Below are 18,845 nucleotides of genomic sequence, written 5' to 3' on the forward strand. Positions count from 1 at the left end.
CTGAAGAGAGAGGGACAGAGAGAATCCCAAGCAGTCTCCATACTGTCAGCCCAGAGTGATGTAGGGCTCAATTATACAAACCATGAGATCATGACCTGAGCTGAAATAAAGAGTCAGATGCTCAACTGATTGAGCCACCAGGCACCCCAGGAATAAAGCATTTTTGAAGTTCTTAGAAGTGAAAAATTGCTTCTAATTGGATTAATATGGCATAATTTCATGAGGAAACAAAACTGAACTGGCTTGACTCTTGGGGAATGGCTATGATTTTGACAAGCAATGGTCATAGTGGCAAGGAAAGGCATTCCAAAGGTGGAAATGGGATGAGCAAAGCCCTAAAGGCGGAGAGTATGGCTTGTGTTTAAGAAATTGTACAGAATCTAGCTTCCTTGGATGTGGAGATGCATGAATGACAGAAGTCAGAAGAGAAGGATGAAATGGAACTCTGTCCCTGGAAGAGAGGGAGGACATAGGGGCATGAAGTGCTATGGAAAAAAAATTTAGATTTTTTATCTAGTGGCAATGAACAACTACTAGAAACTTCTAAGCAGGAGAGAGCAATGACTAGAGCTGTGATTTTTATAAGATTTATCTAGGAAGGGAATGTAGCAGGGAGGGAGGGATTGACAATGAAATCTATTGCAGTAGATCAGACAAGGAATAACGAAGACATGAACACCACAATAATGGCAGTGGAGATTTTTAAGGAATAGACATTTCTCTAAAGAAGGCATCCAGATGGCCAACAGGCACATGAAAAGATGCTCAACATCACTCCTCATCAGGGAAATACAAATCAAAACGAAACTGAGATATCACCTCACGCCAGTAAAAGTGGCTAAAATGAACAAATCAGGAGGCTATAGATGCTGGAGAGGATGTGGAGAAACAGGAACCCTCTTGCACTGTTGGTGGGAATGCAAACTGGTGCAGCCACTCTGGAAAACAGTTTGGAGGTTCCTCAAAAAATTAAAAACAGATCTACCCTATGACCCAGCAATAGCACTGCTAGGAATTTACCCAAGGGGTAAAGGACAAGACTAGCTGTATTGGTGGAAACTTCCAAAGGACACAGTTCCTGATTTAATAAAAGTAGTGAAAAGAGAAGAATCAAAATAAAAGGACTCTTAGCTCTTTAAATTGGTGATGAGGATAACCTTTAACTTAGCTGGAGAGGTCAGAAGCTAGAGATGATTGCACTGGTGAAGGGCATGTGGTGAAGTTGGTGCTAAGGAGACATTATGAGGTCAGTTTCAATATGCTTGAAGATATTTCTACACATGGAGTCTACTGAAATATATGCCCATGCTAGGAAAACTAAGGGAAAATATATACATATAAACATATATGGATATGCCACATCATTAACTCAGACCCATTAGAAATAAATTTGTATAGAACTAGAGAGAACACAGCTGCATCATATACAATATATGTGCACATATATATGCTAACACCAAAAGTGTGTGTGTGAAAGCATATGCATGCAGAAATCTGAGTTATCACACACAAAAAATATATATTGGCTCCATCTGGAATTGCTGAATATTAAGAACTTTTAATTAACTTTTTAAAAATGTTTTTATATATTTATTTTGAGAGAGAGGGAGAGAGAGACAATGAGTGGGGGAGGGGCAGAAAGAGAGAGGGAGAGAGAGAATCCCAAACAGGCTCTGTGCTGTCAGATGTGGGGCTTGATCTCACAAGCCGAAACCATGACCTAAGCTGAGATCAAGAGTGGGATGCTTAACTGACTGAGCCACCCAGGTACCCCTAATTAACTTTTAATTTATTAAGCCAACAGATAATACATACTAAAAAACAAGGCTGAATAAGATACTAGAAGAGGCTCTTTTAAAGCACTGGGATGAGTATGTGCTTTATTTTAATTCAAATTTGGGCCAATTATGATAATAAAGAGTAAAAATAGTATAAACATGTATTTAAAATTTACAATTGTTATGCTGAAAATAACATTATAAATTAGACATTAGAATTGTATCTATTTGCAGATGAATAAGGTGGGGCACAAAGCAGTTAAGACACTTGCTACTTAGAGGTGCCCAGGAGCCTCACAATGCCTATGTGGCTTTTCTAGTGACTGAAGTATACACATTATAAATGGTCATTAGTATAATGACTTTTGTAGTCAGGATATTTAATACTTAATTTTACTTCTTATACAAGACTGAGAGGTACAATCTTCACTGCATTTTTAGTTTATTAGACACCTATATAACTACTATATATGCATATATGTGTGTGAAAGAAAATAAAACGTATTTTAAAATACTTTTTAAAATAATAAAGAATTATAGAATTTTTTTCACTAGACTCTTTCAGTTTTTATTAAAAAATAGAGTGGCTAAAATAAGCAAGCAAATGTACTTTTGGATATTAACAAAGTTATGGCCTTAACATTTTCAATCTTAGAACTTGGCCTTAAACTAACTGTATAATCCTTAACCAATAAGAACATCTTAAAAGAAGACATTTCATTTCTTATATAGGTTTAGGCTTCCTTGGCTTAGGCCATAGAAGCAAATAAGTCTGCACATGTTTAATTATACAGCTCGTTAGAAATTACAATTTAGAATGTTCTTGGGAAAGTCACTAGAAAGACTTTTATTGTAAATTGATTTCCTGGGAAACCATATGCCCACTTCAAATTTTGTTCCTTGAATATTTTTGGTTGCTTGACAAATTTAAATGAATTTGCTAATCGCTACTTCCTATACATGATTACCCATTTTTTTTTTTCTAAACTGTCCACAAACAGATACCCCAGCTGCTTGCAGTGACCAAATCTATAACAGAGGTTAGGGAAATTATTACATATTGGGTTTTTTTAAAAATTTTTTAGCATTTATTCATCTTTGAGAGACAAGAGTGTGAGCAGGGGAGGGACAGAGAGAGAGGGAGACACAGAATCTGAAGCAGGCTCCAGGCTCTGAGCTGTCAGCACAGAGCCCGATGCGGGGCTCGAACTCACAAACTGCGAGATCATGACCTAAGCTGAAGTCGGATGCTCAACCGACCGAGCCACCCAGGTGCCCCAAATTTTTACATATTGTTAATAAAAGACATTTTAAATTATGAGTGCATATTACCCAAATGTTAATTACTAAAATAAATGGCCATAAACACCCAACCAGATGATTCTAGTTGTATACTGGGAAGATCAGCACTGCTACTGAGACAGAATCACGTACATCAAAGGTCATTTCAGTATTAGTAATTTGTACAATTATGGAATAAACATAAGGATATGGAATTAGAAAACTATACATTTAACTCTATCACTAATTAGTTTTCAAGGATCCCTTAACATTGCATCGATATACAAAGAAGAAAAAAAAAAAACAAGAAAACCTCAAAAAACATAAACAAACCAAAACCAAAACCAGAACCAATCCCAAAACACTAAGAACCTCTATAAAATATATTATTTTCATTATAACTGTTCAAAAATAGCTAATGTAGTACCATATTTATGATTTTTATATTAAAGATTATTGATGAAAAGGGAAAAGTGAAGTATTCAGATATTTCCCCAACTCCAGATATTTGACAAGACAGGGTAAATACAGAATATTAACCTGACAGAGATTGCAGACAGATAGTTTCCAGTTCTGCCTCCTTGATCTCCTTTCCAAATGTATCACAAGCATCTCAACATGTCCAAAAGTGAATTCCTGATCTCCCCACAAGGGTTCCTCCCTAGTCTTCCCAATCTCACAAATGGCACCCGAATCCATTCAACTGCTCAGTTAGAAAACTGGGCCTCATCCTCAGACATGCCCCACATCTAAGTGCCACTTATCAGTAAGTAGCATCAACTATACCTCCAACATATAGCTCTGCTCCCACTCCTGCTCCTTCAATGCATTTTTTTCACAGCAGCCAAATGATCTTCTCAAAATGACTAATTTGATCATATCACTCCCAAGCTGAAAATTTTATAATAACTTCTCATTGCACTTGAAATAAAATAACAAATCTTAAAATACAGTCAACAAGGCTGTGCATGATCTGGCCCTCCTAACCTTGACAACATCATTTCATGTCACACATTATCCTATCATTAAACACCAGTCATGATTGACTTCTTACAGTTCCTAAAAGGTATCAAGATCTTTCCTATTTTAGAACCTTCATACACACACTTTACTTTTGTCTGGAGGCTCTCGTCCACTCTTTATGTGTCTAACTCTTATTTTTCTTTTTCTTTCAAGGTTTATCTTAAGTGGCACTTCCTTAAAGAAGTCTTCTTTGACCCTTTATTTAACTGGCCACTTTACAATCTTTTACATTCACATTAGCATATTTCCCAATTTAAATTATAGGTGTTTTCTAAATCAGGCTTTCATCTCTTTGAGCAAGAACTATTCCTACTTTTTTTGTGAACCTCCATTTTCACCCTCTGTGCCAGGAACATAACAAATACTTAATATTCTTTGAATTATTGGAAGACTAATGAAAATATCTAGTTAGCTCTGTATTACACAAACATAATCAAGGCTAGTTAGCCCAGTTGGCAAGAGAGCTGATGCTGACTGTAGAGAGTGCCTACATGCTCAACGAAGGGCAGATAAGGACCTGTGAGCACGTGTCAAATTTTAAATGATCTGGGGTGCCTGGGTGGCTCAGGCAATTAAGCATCCAACTCTTGATTTCGGCTCAGGTCATGATCTCATTGTTTGTGAGATCCAGCCCCGAGTTGTGCTCGTGATGACAGCATTGAGCCTGCTTGTGATTCTCTCTCTTTCTCCCTCTCTCTCTCCCCCTTTCCTGATCTCTCTCTCTCTCTCTCTCTCTCTCTCTCTCTCTCTCAAAATAAATAAATAAACTTAAAAAAAATGTATGCTGTGGTGCCTGGGTGGCTTAGTCGGTTAAGCATCTGACTTCAGGTCAGGTCATGATCTCGCAGTTTGTGAGTTTAAAACACTTTAAAAAATAAATTTTTACATGTTCTGGAGCATTTTGGCTCTCCTAGTTAAGTTGAATCATGACACAAGCTCAATAACAGGGCTGATTTCATTTTGCCTTGCATTAAAGTTACTTGAGTTTATGTATTTTTCTCCTGTGAGAACTTTCTGATTCTTTCATCAGAATCACATCTGATTCATCTTCATCTTCCCTTTCCACAGTATGAGTCAAACATTGGTAGAAATAAATTTTAAATACATCATCATTCAAAAGGAAAGAACTATAAGGTGCCAAGTGAAGTTAACATGGCAAAGTATCATCACCTTTAGTGCAGAACCTAATTTAATTATTCCATTTGCTGATTTAGCACTTCCAGTATTTTAGGCATTGGGAAAGGCATTAGGAATTTAAACTCTGACTAAAACCATGTCTTTTTTTGTATGTCAGTAAATTTTGTATAGAAAAACAAATCTCCATCAGTGACCTCTGTATGGTGACAGTACAAAAATGTATAAGTGACTCAACATAATTTGAACAGGAACAACAGGCCCACAACCCTCTATAGGGATGGGGCAGAAGTCTGCTTTCTGGGATGAAGGTTAGTTCTAATATTTTCCTGGTTCTCCACGTCTGAGTAAACCAAACCTATCATTCATATGCCATGCACCTTTGGGTTATTGCCTGGGTATTCTTGGTGGATTATGCTCACCTGTCCCCATTTCCACCTTTCTATGTCCCAGGGCAATTCCTGCCCTACTCCGGGCTCACAGAAGAAAACAATTCAAACTGAGGAAGCTCGCCAGAGGGATTCCTAGTACCAAAGGTAAAGACCCCCAAAATCTGTTCCTGATAAAATTTAAGAGTTTTGGCCATGGATTCCCTAGAACCTTGAAATGCTCTGCTGAGCAGCTGGAGGTCATCTAGTAACTGGGCTAGCAGGAGGCCAGTTAATGGATGCTAATACTTTGCTGAGTGCTTCAAACCGGTATTGGCTTTAGGGCTGTGCTAAATAATTGCTGTTAATTGAATTTAGAAATACCTACCTGTTACTCATAAATAGTATATATTTTTAATAGAAATAGTGTAATGCTGAAATTATTTATCTTTGAAGCACCTTGCAAATATGATGTTAGGAAATGTGTAGGTTACAAAGTCTTTTCTTTCATACTGTTAGGATGTCCTTGGAACCACAGTAGAGGGGACGCCCATCTTGCCAGCTCAACCCAACGAAAAGCCCCTAGTAGCGTGCCAGAACGAATGGAGGTCAACCAATCACCAAACGACAGCATGACCTGATGGGAAAAAGGCCCATCTGGATCTAAACCCTGAACCACTGCAGCTTAAAAACCCCACCCCACCACACCTGGGCGCGACTTCCCTGACTTCTCTCTCTCTCTCTCTCTCCCTGAGTCACAGAACCTCGCCTGAGACCTTAGTTCCCGATAAAGCCTTTGACTCCTAAAATTTTTTAGCCTCTGACTCTTATCTTTACCCTGCCTTACGCCTGACCCTAACACATACCACCAGACATTGTGGTAAGCAAATGCCTTACTTCCCCCCCCCCCCCAGATTTAATTATATGATTTTAACGCATTTGAATTTAGCCCAAGAGTGATCTTTATTTTCATTACATTATCAAGCAATTATAGCAAAGTCTGAGGCCATCTGTAGTAAAGAATACTACAAATAGCATGTATTTATATAGGTAATATTTGTTTGGCAATCAATGTGGGCCAGCCACTATTCTAAATATTTTACATGAAATGGTTCATCTAATCCTCACATTTCTAGGGGCAAGTACTATTACTATCTGCATTTTGTAGATGAGAAAATTAAGGCTCAGAGAGGTTAAGTGATTTGCTTAAGGTCAAACAACTAGTGAGGTGCTTTGGTAGGTCCTAACCTAGACACTTTGACTCTGCAGGCTACACTCCACCAGCAAGGTTTAGTTAAATGTTAAATTCTCATAAACCCTGTGGGAACGATACTACCATTATGATCCCAATTTAATAATGAGGGGATTGTTCCAACCAATATCACTCTGCTAGTAAGTGGCTGAACCAGACTTTTACACTCAGTCCCGTCTGATTCTTGGGTTTGAGATCTTAAATACCACCCACCAGTGCCGTTACTTATTTCCTTTTTAATCCCATTTAACATTAGAGATTAAGTAGATTTTAAGGGAAATAGAAATAATTACTCAAATAATATACTAACTATCCAGTCATAATATTCTAAAAATATTTAAAATACTGTTAAGGCAATTATTGGATTTTTATAAAATATTTGAAATACTGTTAAGCTAATATTAAATGTCATCATTCTGAAGAGAACCCAAATGACTATTCTTAAAAAAAATTAATATAATGATTCATCTCACTGTTTATGTGATTCCCCAGGGTAACTACAATTACCTCAGGAGATTTGGGAGCCTTTAAAAAAATAAATTTTAACTTACTTTGACTATTTCAAAGATAAAATGTTATGTAGTATTTTTTGGGTATAACACATGAGAGTATTATAAATCAAAACAAATCACAACAGTATTATAAAAATATAATAACTTATTTCAGGATAGACCAGTTTAATCATTACCATTCATATTACTATTTTACTAAATGAAGAGTCACCATTTATATCTTGAATATTAGAAAGAATTTATATGCCAGCCAAATCATGATGATCAATAAGATTAAAAATTTATAGAAAAATATAAATGGTTTATATTTATAAGGCCATTGCTTATAAGGCCATTCCTACATAAATCTGTCCTTTCTTTCTCTGAGTTCATATTAAGCGTATTGATTTCCTTGACCTTCTGTAAAAACCACTATTGCAGGACTTCAAATCTCTAGGTAAGCACTGAATGTCAGAACATAAAAGAAGAGACTACATCATAGGTGGATTATGGCATAAATTTTAGTCAAATGGTGTCATATTGTGAGTCATTTATGTTTTTATTACCTTTAGGTCCTTTGAACAATTTGATTTCCACGACAGTCTCCAGAATGGGGCGTCTTCTACGCACGTACAGCCGGACAATAGAGCCCGCTTCTTTGAGGGCTTCCACGGCCTTACTGTGGGAAACCTCTGACACATCGACCTCGTTCACCCGCAAGATACAATCATTGACCCTGAAAGAAAGGGAAAGAGGCAAAAGTTAGGGGTGGCTAGGAGGATTTCTTAAAGAATATTGTCATTGTTAGCTACCCTTAAGAAGTGGGGGAGTGAATTAAGCAATTTTAAAATTTTATATTCAGAAGAAACAATTCAAATGAAATGAAGAACTCCCCAGCCTTCCAGGCATTTCCGAAAGGACTGCACTATTGGTCAAACCCCATCCGGGATTCCAGTCCATTGGGACAGGGAGTGCATTGCACATGGTACAGTGAGAAGGGCACATTTGAAGGCCTTTGTCAGTCATGTAATTATTTTGATTGGTTTTAACTGCTTAAACTGAGGGTTATGATTGCCGTGGTTCTCAGAACTTACTATGGACTATACAGACATAGCAAATGTAACCTTATAGATTAATTTTTCTTGAACTTTTAATTTGCTAGTTATACAGGTAATATGTAGTCATTTCTGAAAATTTGTAAAATGTAACAATGTAGAAAGAAGAAAATATATACATGACCCGATCATCTAAAACAAAACTGTTAGCTTTCTGGTAAATTATATTCCGGTGTTTTTTCTTTCCCCCTCTAGTTTATAAAGCAGTATTATAGATATTAAAGTTCAAATTTCACAAAATTCAAAGAAAATCTCAGATAATCTTTACCTTAGGTATTTACTTTGAAAACCAAGCATTATGGTAAGTTCTGCACTAAACTCTCCTTTTTGCCATTTTCTCTTGGGAAGGAATAATTTGACTTTTCTATAAAGCTGTCCAATGTTTTATATTTACATGCCCATGGACTTCAAATCTCTTTTATAGTTATGATAATTAGTTTAAATTTTAATAATAGTTAAAAGTGTGAGGCTTGAGACTAGAAAGACTTCCTTCCTTTGTTCTGAATATCCATTCTAGCATTTCCCATCTCACTTTACCACGTTGCTAAGAGTAAAAAATATGGGCCTGCTCTTGCTTGACTTCCCTATCCTGTAACCACCACACATTCAGGTCTCCCTGCAAAGTATACCTCCCATTGCATCCAGGTTTCTTCATCTGTACTGTTACCATCCCGGTTGAAGTCAACATCATCTCTCACCAAGATTATTTGTATGGCCTTCTACCTACTCTCCCTGGATCCTCTCTTCTCAATTTTTAATGCATTCTCTACATGGTAGCCAGGGTAAAGCTAACACAATTGGTTGCTTACCAACCTTCCATTCCCATTTCCTTCTTCCCCACAGTGCTTGATGTCTCAGGACATCTATTGCTTAGCAAATAGTTGTTAAAGCAATAAAATAAGAAGCCTAAGTTCAATTATTAGGCCTTCCATACCCTAAGTTTGTAAACACTGATAATTAGCCTCTCATCCTCTATGTTCACATCAATAAATAAATACACTAGTAATATCTACAATAAAGACTTTAGGGGTGATTAAATGAGATAATGTACATGTAAGTCTTTAGCACAGACTATGGTATGTAACCAGCACCTAATAAATGGTTATTGGTAGCACTGAAAATTTTGACTTGTAATATTTTAATTATTAGATCCTTTTCATAAACTTGTAGAATAAGACTTACCATCCACATTATAGAAATGAGAATTGTTCCAAGCAGATCAAGTTCTTTGTCTAAAGCTGTCAGCAATTTGGGTAGACATTGGATATGATCTGAGGTGTTCCTATTTCAAAAGTTGGGCTCTCTCCTCTCAGGATCACATTCACCTAATGTGATGAACAGTTTCATGTATACCGTGCACATCAATTCAAAATTATAACACGGTAGTGAAAATATGTAAAAAGTATGGGAAGAATTTTTCTATCATTTTTTCCCATAACTCTTCTATATGTGTTTGGGGAGCTGAGTTATAGAGACTCTTGTCTCAATGACAACCCTGATTAACCCCAAAATTCTGAGGTGTAACATTGCACTTATTAAGATTCAGTCATGTCATTTCATCATAACAGATGCTATGGCTTTAATAGGTTTGCACATACATTTCCTCTCTGCCAAAAAAAAAAAAAAAAAAAGGAAAAAAGGAAAATTACCAATTAAAATAGTTTCGAGAATGTAGGCAACACGGGTGCCAGCCGCCCTACAGCAGCTGGTCCTTTGAGAGTGGATAATTTTGTCATCTCATGATAATGCAAACACATAGTGTTTACCATCATCCTATGCTCAGAATATTAATCATATCTTAAAACACTGCTTTCCATAGGAGGGAGGGGCTGGCATTTAAAAAAAATTCTGGATGCTCTATCTATTCAAACTGTACTAAATTTTTCCTTTCGTATATAGTGGAATCCTTAATTGTCAATTGCTGGGGTGAGGAAATCAGAGCCTAAATTAGATGTTTTTTTTTCCTGAACATGTGGAGGAAGTAGGCAACTTTAGTGCAGTGAAAAGAGCATCAGAGTAGCCTTCAGAACACTTGGATTTGAGTCCCAGCTGGGTGACCATGGTCAAGTCGCTTCATCTCTTTGAACCTCAGTCTCCATGAAAAGAAAGTAAGTGTGCCCAGAGTTAATGGGTAGAGTAACCAGACAGACAGTGCACATGGGCGTATGTGTGACCTGTAGTATACAGTATATATGAGAGCTGCCGCTATTGATCAGTGAGTCAACGATGCTGTGCTCAAGGACTTACTGAAAGGTGAACAAGATGGATATGGAAATGTTTTTAGAGAGAGGGCCTGCTGTGTGCCATATCATTCTAGTCACTTCATTTATTTACTGGTACTTAACCCCAACCACTTATGAAATATTGATTCTCATTTTACAGACAATGAAATTTACTGACAAGGTCACAGTGTTGTTGAGGGCAGGGACATCATTCCCAACCTGGTTTTGCCCTTTTCTGAAGCCTATGCTGATACCAAGTTCCCAGAATTGATTGTTGTAAATTAAAAAAAAAAAAAACAAAAAGTGTGTGAGGGGCAGAGTTTATATATTCAAATTCTCAAAATATAGAGGAATGAATATCAAGGAAAACTAGGGCACCCAACTTCCCTTCTTCCCCATCATTTGAAATAGCATCTGGCTAGAGAGTCATAGCTATTTAAAATTAATTTGCTTTTACTACTAGTAGATAACCTTTGTGAGTAAAGCCACCACTTGCATTCATTTTGAAACATACATATATCATTAACTTCAAATTCAAGTAATGCTTTGTCCAAATAAAAAGTACAGCTTTTGTCACATTTCTGGTATGTGTTAGAAAACATTTCCTCCCCACTCTACTCATGTAAATGAGTTGATGGTTTCATTTTTTCAGCGCTTGTTGTTTCAAATATAAGTACAATATTCATTTCGTGAAATGAAACTGTCCAAGATTGAAAGGCTAATTTTAATATTTTTCCTGCCTCATTTTCTTTAGAATTCTGGTGCATATCCTTGCAGAAAATGTCTTAGAAATAAACAGAACATTTCATCATTAACATGTCAACAGAATCACACCTAAATTTTCCATTAAGCAATTAAGTATTCTGGAATATGATATAGGATCACTGAAAAGCAAACTAATACCTGACAAATTATGTTCCAGTTTAAGGATACAATTGAAATAACATGTGTTACTTACTCTTTCATAGGTATTAAAATGATGTTCTGTTGTAAAATGAGCTTAGTGACTTTATACATTTGTTTTAGAATGTCAGTTCCTTAACAATGGTCACCAAATGCTTGTGTTAAAAGTAAAAATTCCTGTTCATTATGCATTTAAAAATACTGAAAGGAAAGATAAGTTTTTAGCTCTTGTTCCTTGTGGATGTAGATAGAGCTTAAAGATTTTTTTTAATGTTTATTTATTTGTTTTTGAAAGAGACAGAGTGTGAGTGGGGGAGGGGCAGAGAGAGAGAGGGAGGATCCAAAGCTGGCTCCTGTGTTGCAGACACAAAGCCTGATGCAGGGCTCCATGTAGGGCTCAAACTCATGAACTGTGAGATCATGACCTGATCAAGTCAGATGCTTAACCAACTGAGCCACCCAGGTGCACCGAGATTACTGATGTTTTAAAAAGCATATTTCTACTTTTGTGTTTCTTCCCAAGTTCTATAATGGACATATATCACAGCAGAGAATCTATGAGCAATGGGCTTGGGGGCCTTGCCACACTCTGATCCACCTGGGTCATGTCCCAGCTCTAGAACTTAGGAGCTATGTGGCTTTGGGCAAGTCACATGACATCTCAAAGGCTCAATTTCTTCATCTGGAAATAGGGATAATAAGATTGCTGCATGGATTTAGATGAATAGTACTGTGAATTGTACAGCGCCTGACAAACAGTAAGGTATTATACTCATGAAAAAGGGATAAGCAATTTGCCTAAGAAACGTAAGAAGTGATTATAGTGGAGGAAAGAAGCTACAAAAGGTAGAGGAAGGGACAGAACTATAGTCAAGACACTGAAAATGTTTTTGAAAATTTTTATGAGAAAGGGAGGAAGAAATAAGATGAATGGGGTTTGGGGGGATGAAAAATGTGAAACTAACAGTTTTCAGTAAGTCTTATTTTATGAAATTTAATGTAATTCCCCTTTAATTTTACTCCTCAGCTGCCCCCAAGAAAATAGTTGTTTTGATACAACCTATATCTTTATGGAAACTGTGGTGAAAGCTTCTAAAGATCAGCACTTGGTAGATTTCCCACCACCTTGTGCCTCTCTGTCCTTGCCCCACTCCACACATCTAATGATACCCAGTCATACACAGACCCTAGCAAGACTTGATTCAAAAGTATGTTTTAAGTCACAGAGTCTGAAACTTAACTTTGCAGCAGCTATTTTTTTTTTAAGTTTATTTTGAGGGAGAGAGAGCATGCACACACATGAGTGGGGGTGGTGGGGTGGGGGACAGGGAGAGAGAAAGAGAGAGAGAGAGAGAGAGAGAGAGAGAAAGAATCCCAAGCAGGTTCTGCACTGTCATTGAGGAGCCTGACTTGGGGCTTGAACTCAGGAAACGTGAGATCATGACCTGAGTCAAAATTGAGTTGTAAGCTTAACCAGCTGAGCCACCCCGGTTCCCCAGCTATTGGTTTTTAAGGGGTATTACTGAATTGGCTTATTATTTATTGTCTCCACTTACTATTACCTTTTTTGGTCTAATAGATAAATTAATTACAGACCAAAGGGCCACACCATGAAGGAACCTGATCAATGTTTAATGTGTTGAAGGAAATATAATAAAACACTATCAAATGGAGAACCCTAGCTAGGGAACTATACTATATGCACCTAAAGAGGACAATTGATCACTTAAACTCAGAATCTGTTTAAAAGGGATGACTCCACAGATTTCATGTAAACTATAAGGAAACCAGAAAAGCTCTGAAGGTTAAGGTAACAAAAAGGTCTTATTTTTCTTTTATTCCTAGAATCATTAAAGGTAGGTTAAGAACAAAATAATACTCAAAACTTTACTTTAAAAAAGACGGGAACTTTATGCCAGCAAAAAGAAAAATAAATACCACACACACACACACACACACACACACACACACACACACACACCCAGGCTGATCTGAATGGCTTCAAATCATTATGACCTTTCTTGAATTTACTTAGTTGTATCGGTCTGCTCTCCTCCTGCACCCTTTTATGAAGTGCACATGAGTGCTTGCTGAAAATCCTAAAGATCCACCATCAACTAAAATTAATGAAATTTCTCACCTTAAAAATTCAACTATTGGGGTGCCTGGGTGGTTCAGTTGGTTAATCAACTGACTCTTGATTTTGACACAGGTCATGATCTCACGGTTTGTGGGTTTGAGCCCCATGTTGGGCTCTGTGCTAAAAGCCTGGAGCCTGGTTCAGATTCTCTCTCTCTCTCTCTCTCTCTCTCTCTCTCTCTCTCTCTCTCTCTCTTTCTCTCCCTCTCTCTCTTTCCCTCCTCCCTCTCTCCAGCCCTCCCTCTCATGCTCTCTCTCTCTCTCTCTCTCTCTCAAAAATAAATAAATGTTAAAAAAATTCACCTATTATATTGACCTCATTAGGTGCTATTAGTCCATTATAACTGAGAATAAAGAAATAAAAATCAGCTTATTTTTTATAGTTTTCCAGGAAAGGAAAAGGATTAGTGTTTCAGAAGCATCAGCTATGTGCCAATGTGGTAATATCTGTTGGTAGTTTTTCTCCAACAAATATCCACATGGTTGCAAAAGTGTTAAGTTCATGTAGCTTGGATCATGGATCACTTGTCAGGTTTGGCCAGTTCCTCTTTTGGGTTATTTGGAATTGAAACCATGAGATTCAGATTTTATCTGAATAGAAAACAATAGTAGCCTGAGAGTTTAACATTGGGCAGCATTTTCTCCCATGTTGACTGAAATGGCAAAAGAAGATGGAGAATAAAGCAGATGTATGGACAGAAGCAAGGGCTTCAGACAGTTGGAGGGATCCTCCTGAGCTCCCCCACGATGCTTCTGTCCATGGATGTCCTTCCCAGGGCTTTGTTGTCCAATTCATCCTGGAATCTGAAAAGATGCTTCATGTGTCTTTCAAATTCATTCCCCTTTTGAATTAAGTTAGTTCAGGTGGATGTGCACTACCTGGCAACAAAAATTTCTAATATAGACAGACTTTGTGACCAGCGCTTAACATGCATTATCTCTCTTAGCTGTTCCCTATTTTCTTTTTGTTTTTATTATTTTATTATTTTTTCTTTTTTGAGAGGGGGTGGTAAAGAGAAAGAGAGAGAGGGAAAGTGGGGGAGGGGCAGAGAGGGAGAGAGAGAGGGAGAGAAAGTGGGGGAGGGGCAGACAGAGAGGGAGAGCGAATCTTAAAAAGACTTGAGAAAGGGCTCAATCTCACGACCAACTTGTGAAATCATGACCTGAGCCAAAACCAAGAGTCAGACACTTAACCGACTGAGTCCCCCAGGTGCCCGCCTATTTTCTTTTCAATACTTAACTCAAGTTCATCTTATATTCTGGGAAGTCATCCCTGGCTCACTTGGCTGGTCCAGTGTCCCTCCACAAGTTGCCAGTGCAACATATTAATAGGGTTAGCAGATTTAGCAAATAAAGAGTATAAAAGATCTCGTTAAATTTGGCTTTGAGATAAAACAATAATATTATTCAGAAAAACAAACACTTTTTTTTAGTGTAAGTATGTTCTATACCATGTTTCAGACTTACTAAAAATTACTAGTATTTGTCTGATATTCAAATTTAACTGGGTATACTGTATTTATAAAAATACAGTATTTATAAAAGCACTGAACTATGCTTATATATATATATATATATATATGCTTATATATTTTACAACATAGATTGAAACTCAAACAGGTTGATAGTAACAGTAAGTCATGTCTACATAATCTCAAAGGTCATGCACTCTATTGTCCACATTTCTCTGGTTTGTTAAAAATAATTTTGGGACTGGTTTAAGGATGAATCCCAACTATTGACTGGCCATAAGTGGGGTCAAGGATCATACTGGCAAGCAGAAAAGCCAAGTAAAATCAAAATCTAGATCAATGGTTCTTAAACTTTGTTATGCATTAGTTATGTGGAGAGCTTGTTAAACCACAGATTTCTGGGCTTCACCCTGAGTCTGTGATTCAATAGGTCTGGAGTAGGAGAGAGGATTTGGGTTTCTAACAAAGTTCTAGGTGATGCTGGCCATGCTGGCCTGGGACCATACTCTGAATACCACTGTACTAGGTTTTGAGGTCTTACTCACTTGGCTTATATGCAGTTCATTCTAAAATGAACAGGAACATTCAATTTTATATAGACCAAATTGACTGCGGTAAAAGTCCTGAGCTGAATCTGGACCCAATCCCCTCAGTGTTGCAGCTTTTCGTTCTCTGGAATGAAGTCTCTGGGGAATTTGGGCCAGGAGACCTCAGCTGCCACACTGTGTGTCTGTGCAATATGTAAGCCATTTTCCAGCCCTCATTTTATATCTATTGGTCTTTCCCTGACTCTTTTCCTTCAGCAAAGACCAAGTGATAGCCACTTCATTCTACATTTTAAAAATAGGTTTTCTGTTCTTGTCTCTAATTCTGGGTGAGAGTAACTCAGGTTTATGATGCATAGAAGCCATCCCCTACAGTGAATGTACTGTTTTTCTCTATTTGCCACTTCAGTTCCCTTATATAAAATGTTTGGAGGATTCTCTGCAGCTGTCATCTGGGAAAGAGCAGAGCTTTACACAATGGGAGAAGAAATTGGCTATTTCAACATCAGTGATTGGTCTTTTTCGGCACTTTCCCAGAAAACCAGAGAGGCCAGCAACAAATCTTGAGCCAGGTAACTTAGTGAGCAAACATGGAAAAGAGCATGAAATGGGAATTTCAAAAGGAAAAGATCGTAGGACTGGAGACCACTCAGACCAATAATCTGTCTGCAGACAAAAGTGCATGTCAATTTTCATGAAATGAGGTCCTGGTACCTCCCATCTGGATCACTACAGTAGCTTCCTAGCTGTTTTTCCCAATTGCCAGGTTAAGTAATCCCCTTCCACTTCATCCTAACACACAAGCCCAGCTTCAACTTTTTAAAGCATCTCTATCATCATTTCTTCTCCCTCAAAATTCAACATCAATCAATCAAAGTTACTTAACCCATATAAAATAAAAACCATTTATCTTTGCATTACTAATATCTGGCACACAGTTATCACTTACAAACAAATGAACATCATTGAAAGAATTCTAACTCTGACCCCTCTTCAATCCCATTCTAGCTAATTCTTATGGGCATTGCTCTGAGAACATAAGGAGCTCATTCCTTGCTTCTGCATTTTATTTCATGATACTTTCTTCCTCGCAAAGACCTAATCAAGACCAAACTCATTCAAGGACAAGCTCATAATCCATAGCTTCATAAAATGTTTCCTAATCACTCAAATCCTCATTGCGCATATTGCTGAAAGTGTAAATACATGATAGATTCTCATTAAAGAGCTACAGATTGACTTGGTACCCCCCCCCCCCAGAACCTAAAGCAAGTATACACATTAGGAAATATATTTTTAAACGTTAGATTTGATTTCCTGTTTTCCTCTACTCAAACCTGTTCCAATCCCAGAAGTTGATATGAATCAACTTATATGAACTTCATAATTATACATCTCATTCTAATTAGATGGGGTTTAATGATATTGATGATAATTTCAGTGAAAAGTTGAGAACTACAAAAAACATGGTATTTTGGGAAGAATATTGAGTTATAAATCAGATGTGAATTCTAATTGTGGTTCTGCCACTTTCCAGTTAAGAAGGTCATTTCCCACCCCCCACCCCCACTCTCGTTTAAATTGGGTTCAGTGATGCTACAATTCTCTTTTGGCTTGGGTTCTATAAATCTAGGTTCAAGGTCAGCTCATCCTGGCATCTATCTCTACTTGGAAGTCTGGAGTTCATCTCCAAATGGAGAGGAATGACAAATTATCCTCATCTTTTCCCAACAAACGACTCTGTATGTCATTTTTATTCTCTATCAAGGTAAATTATGCCATCACCAAAAGTGGGAAGTTCTGCTCTCTTAACCACACATCCAATATGTCACTTTTTGTTTGTTTGTTTAAGGCTTTCTCTTTATCTTCAGTTATCCTATCTAAGATCTGGCCCTTATTGTTAATCACCAGATTCTGGGGGAAAAAATCAACTAGTCTTCTTTCCAGATTTGCTCCCATAATCCATCTTCCAGTTTATTGACAGAATGGTGTTACTGAAAACACACCTGATTGCTTTATTCTATTTATTAGTCTTTAATTGCCCTCCATTCCCCACAGATTTTCAAATATTTTGAAAATCAAAGCAAAAAGGCCCTTTCTTCAAATGAAATCTTACTAAGTAGCCATATAATGTATACTTAAGTTTTTTGTATGTAACAAAAGCAGTTTCTGTAACTTCTGCATTGGGGAGGGATAGGTATCAAGTGCAGCTTGATGAAAGGCCCTCATTTGTTACCTCTCAGAGGTCTCTGAGGAATCCAGAGTCAGGGTACTGTATATGATTGAGCTAGTTAGTACTGAGAGAAATCCAGGGGAAGCCCTTTGTTCAAGTCAAGTGAGTGCCCTGGTGCTGGTCTGGGTCTGCTAAAGTGGGTATTTTTTTTCCTAATTTACATAAAGGCTTCCTGTGGGCCAGGGGTAGTACTACTCCTGGAACTCTGTGAAACATAAATTGAGTCCACCTGCCTTTTTGGATAAAGCCCAAAGACCTTCACATAATAAACAGGTCTTTCTACAGTCTGGTTTCTATTCACCTACTCAGCACTGTCTGTTGTATCATTAATAGTTTCTTCACACATCATGCAAGTTCATAGTTCAGGACTGTCCATCTGCCTGAATAGGCACCTTCAGACTTTACATTTGTCTGAAAACCTTACCCATTCTGAGACTAATGCCAATTCTGAAGCAGCTTTATGGTTTAAGAGGGAATATAGAAAAACAAGCTATTAAATTTCAGTATGTTAAGTGCTATGGCAACAGCAACAGAGGATGCTGGAGGGGCACATAATGAGAGAACATTATCTGGTGTAGGGAGGCCAAGGAAAACTTCTTGGAGCAACTGAGGTAGGTGAGACCTGAAGGCCAAATAGAAGTTAGCCAGGTGAATAGAGAGAGATGTGTTCCTGGAATAGCTTAGTGGCTAGTGAGGTGAGGAGCACAGATGGAGTCTTGAAGGCCTCATAAAGCATGCTAAGGAACTGGACTTGAACCTAAAGGCAATGAAAGCCGTTGTAGTGCTTAGCTAGAATAGTGTTCTAGAACAATCTCTCCAGGTACAGTGTGGAGATTATGGAGACTTGATTATATTTTGGAGGTGGAGTTGGGGTAGAATAAAGCAAGGA

The 18,845-nt window shown here is 37.6% G+C and overlaps 1 protein-coding gene across 6 annotated transcripts in view; it reads right to left on the bottom strand.

The window, feature by feature from the left end:
- Positions 1-18,845, bottom strand: part of DLG2 (discs large MAGUK scaffold protein 2) — a 2,103,489-nt gene that overhangs the window by 569,047 nt on the left and 1,515,597 nt on the right. For all 6 annotated transcript variants that reach the window (XM_040489720.1, XM_040489714.1, XM_040489717.1 and 3 more), the window contains one exon: positions 7,894-8,063. In XM_040489720.1, coding sequence (XP_040345654.1) covers positions 7,894-8,063 — 170 coding nt within the window. The remainder of the gene's footprint in view (positions 1-7,893; positions 8,064-18,845) is intronic.

Source organism: Herpailurus yagouaroundi, unplaced genomic scaffold (genome assembly GCF_014898765.1).
Source record: "Herpailurus yagouaroundi ecotype Mexico unplaced genomic scaffold, PumYag 180, whole genome shotgun sequence".
Classification (NCBI taxonomy): domain Eukaryota; kingdom Metazoa; phylum Chordata; class Mammalia; order Carnivora; family Felidae; genus Herpailurus; species Herpailurus yagouaroundi.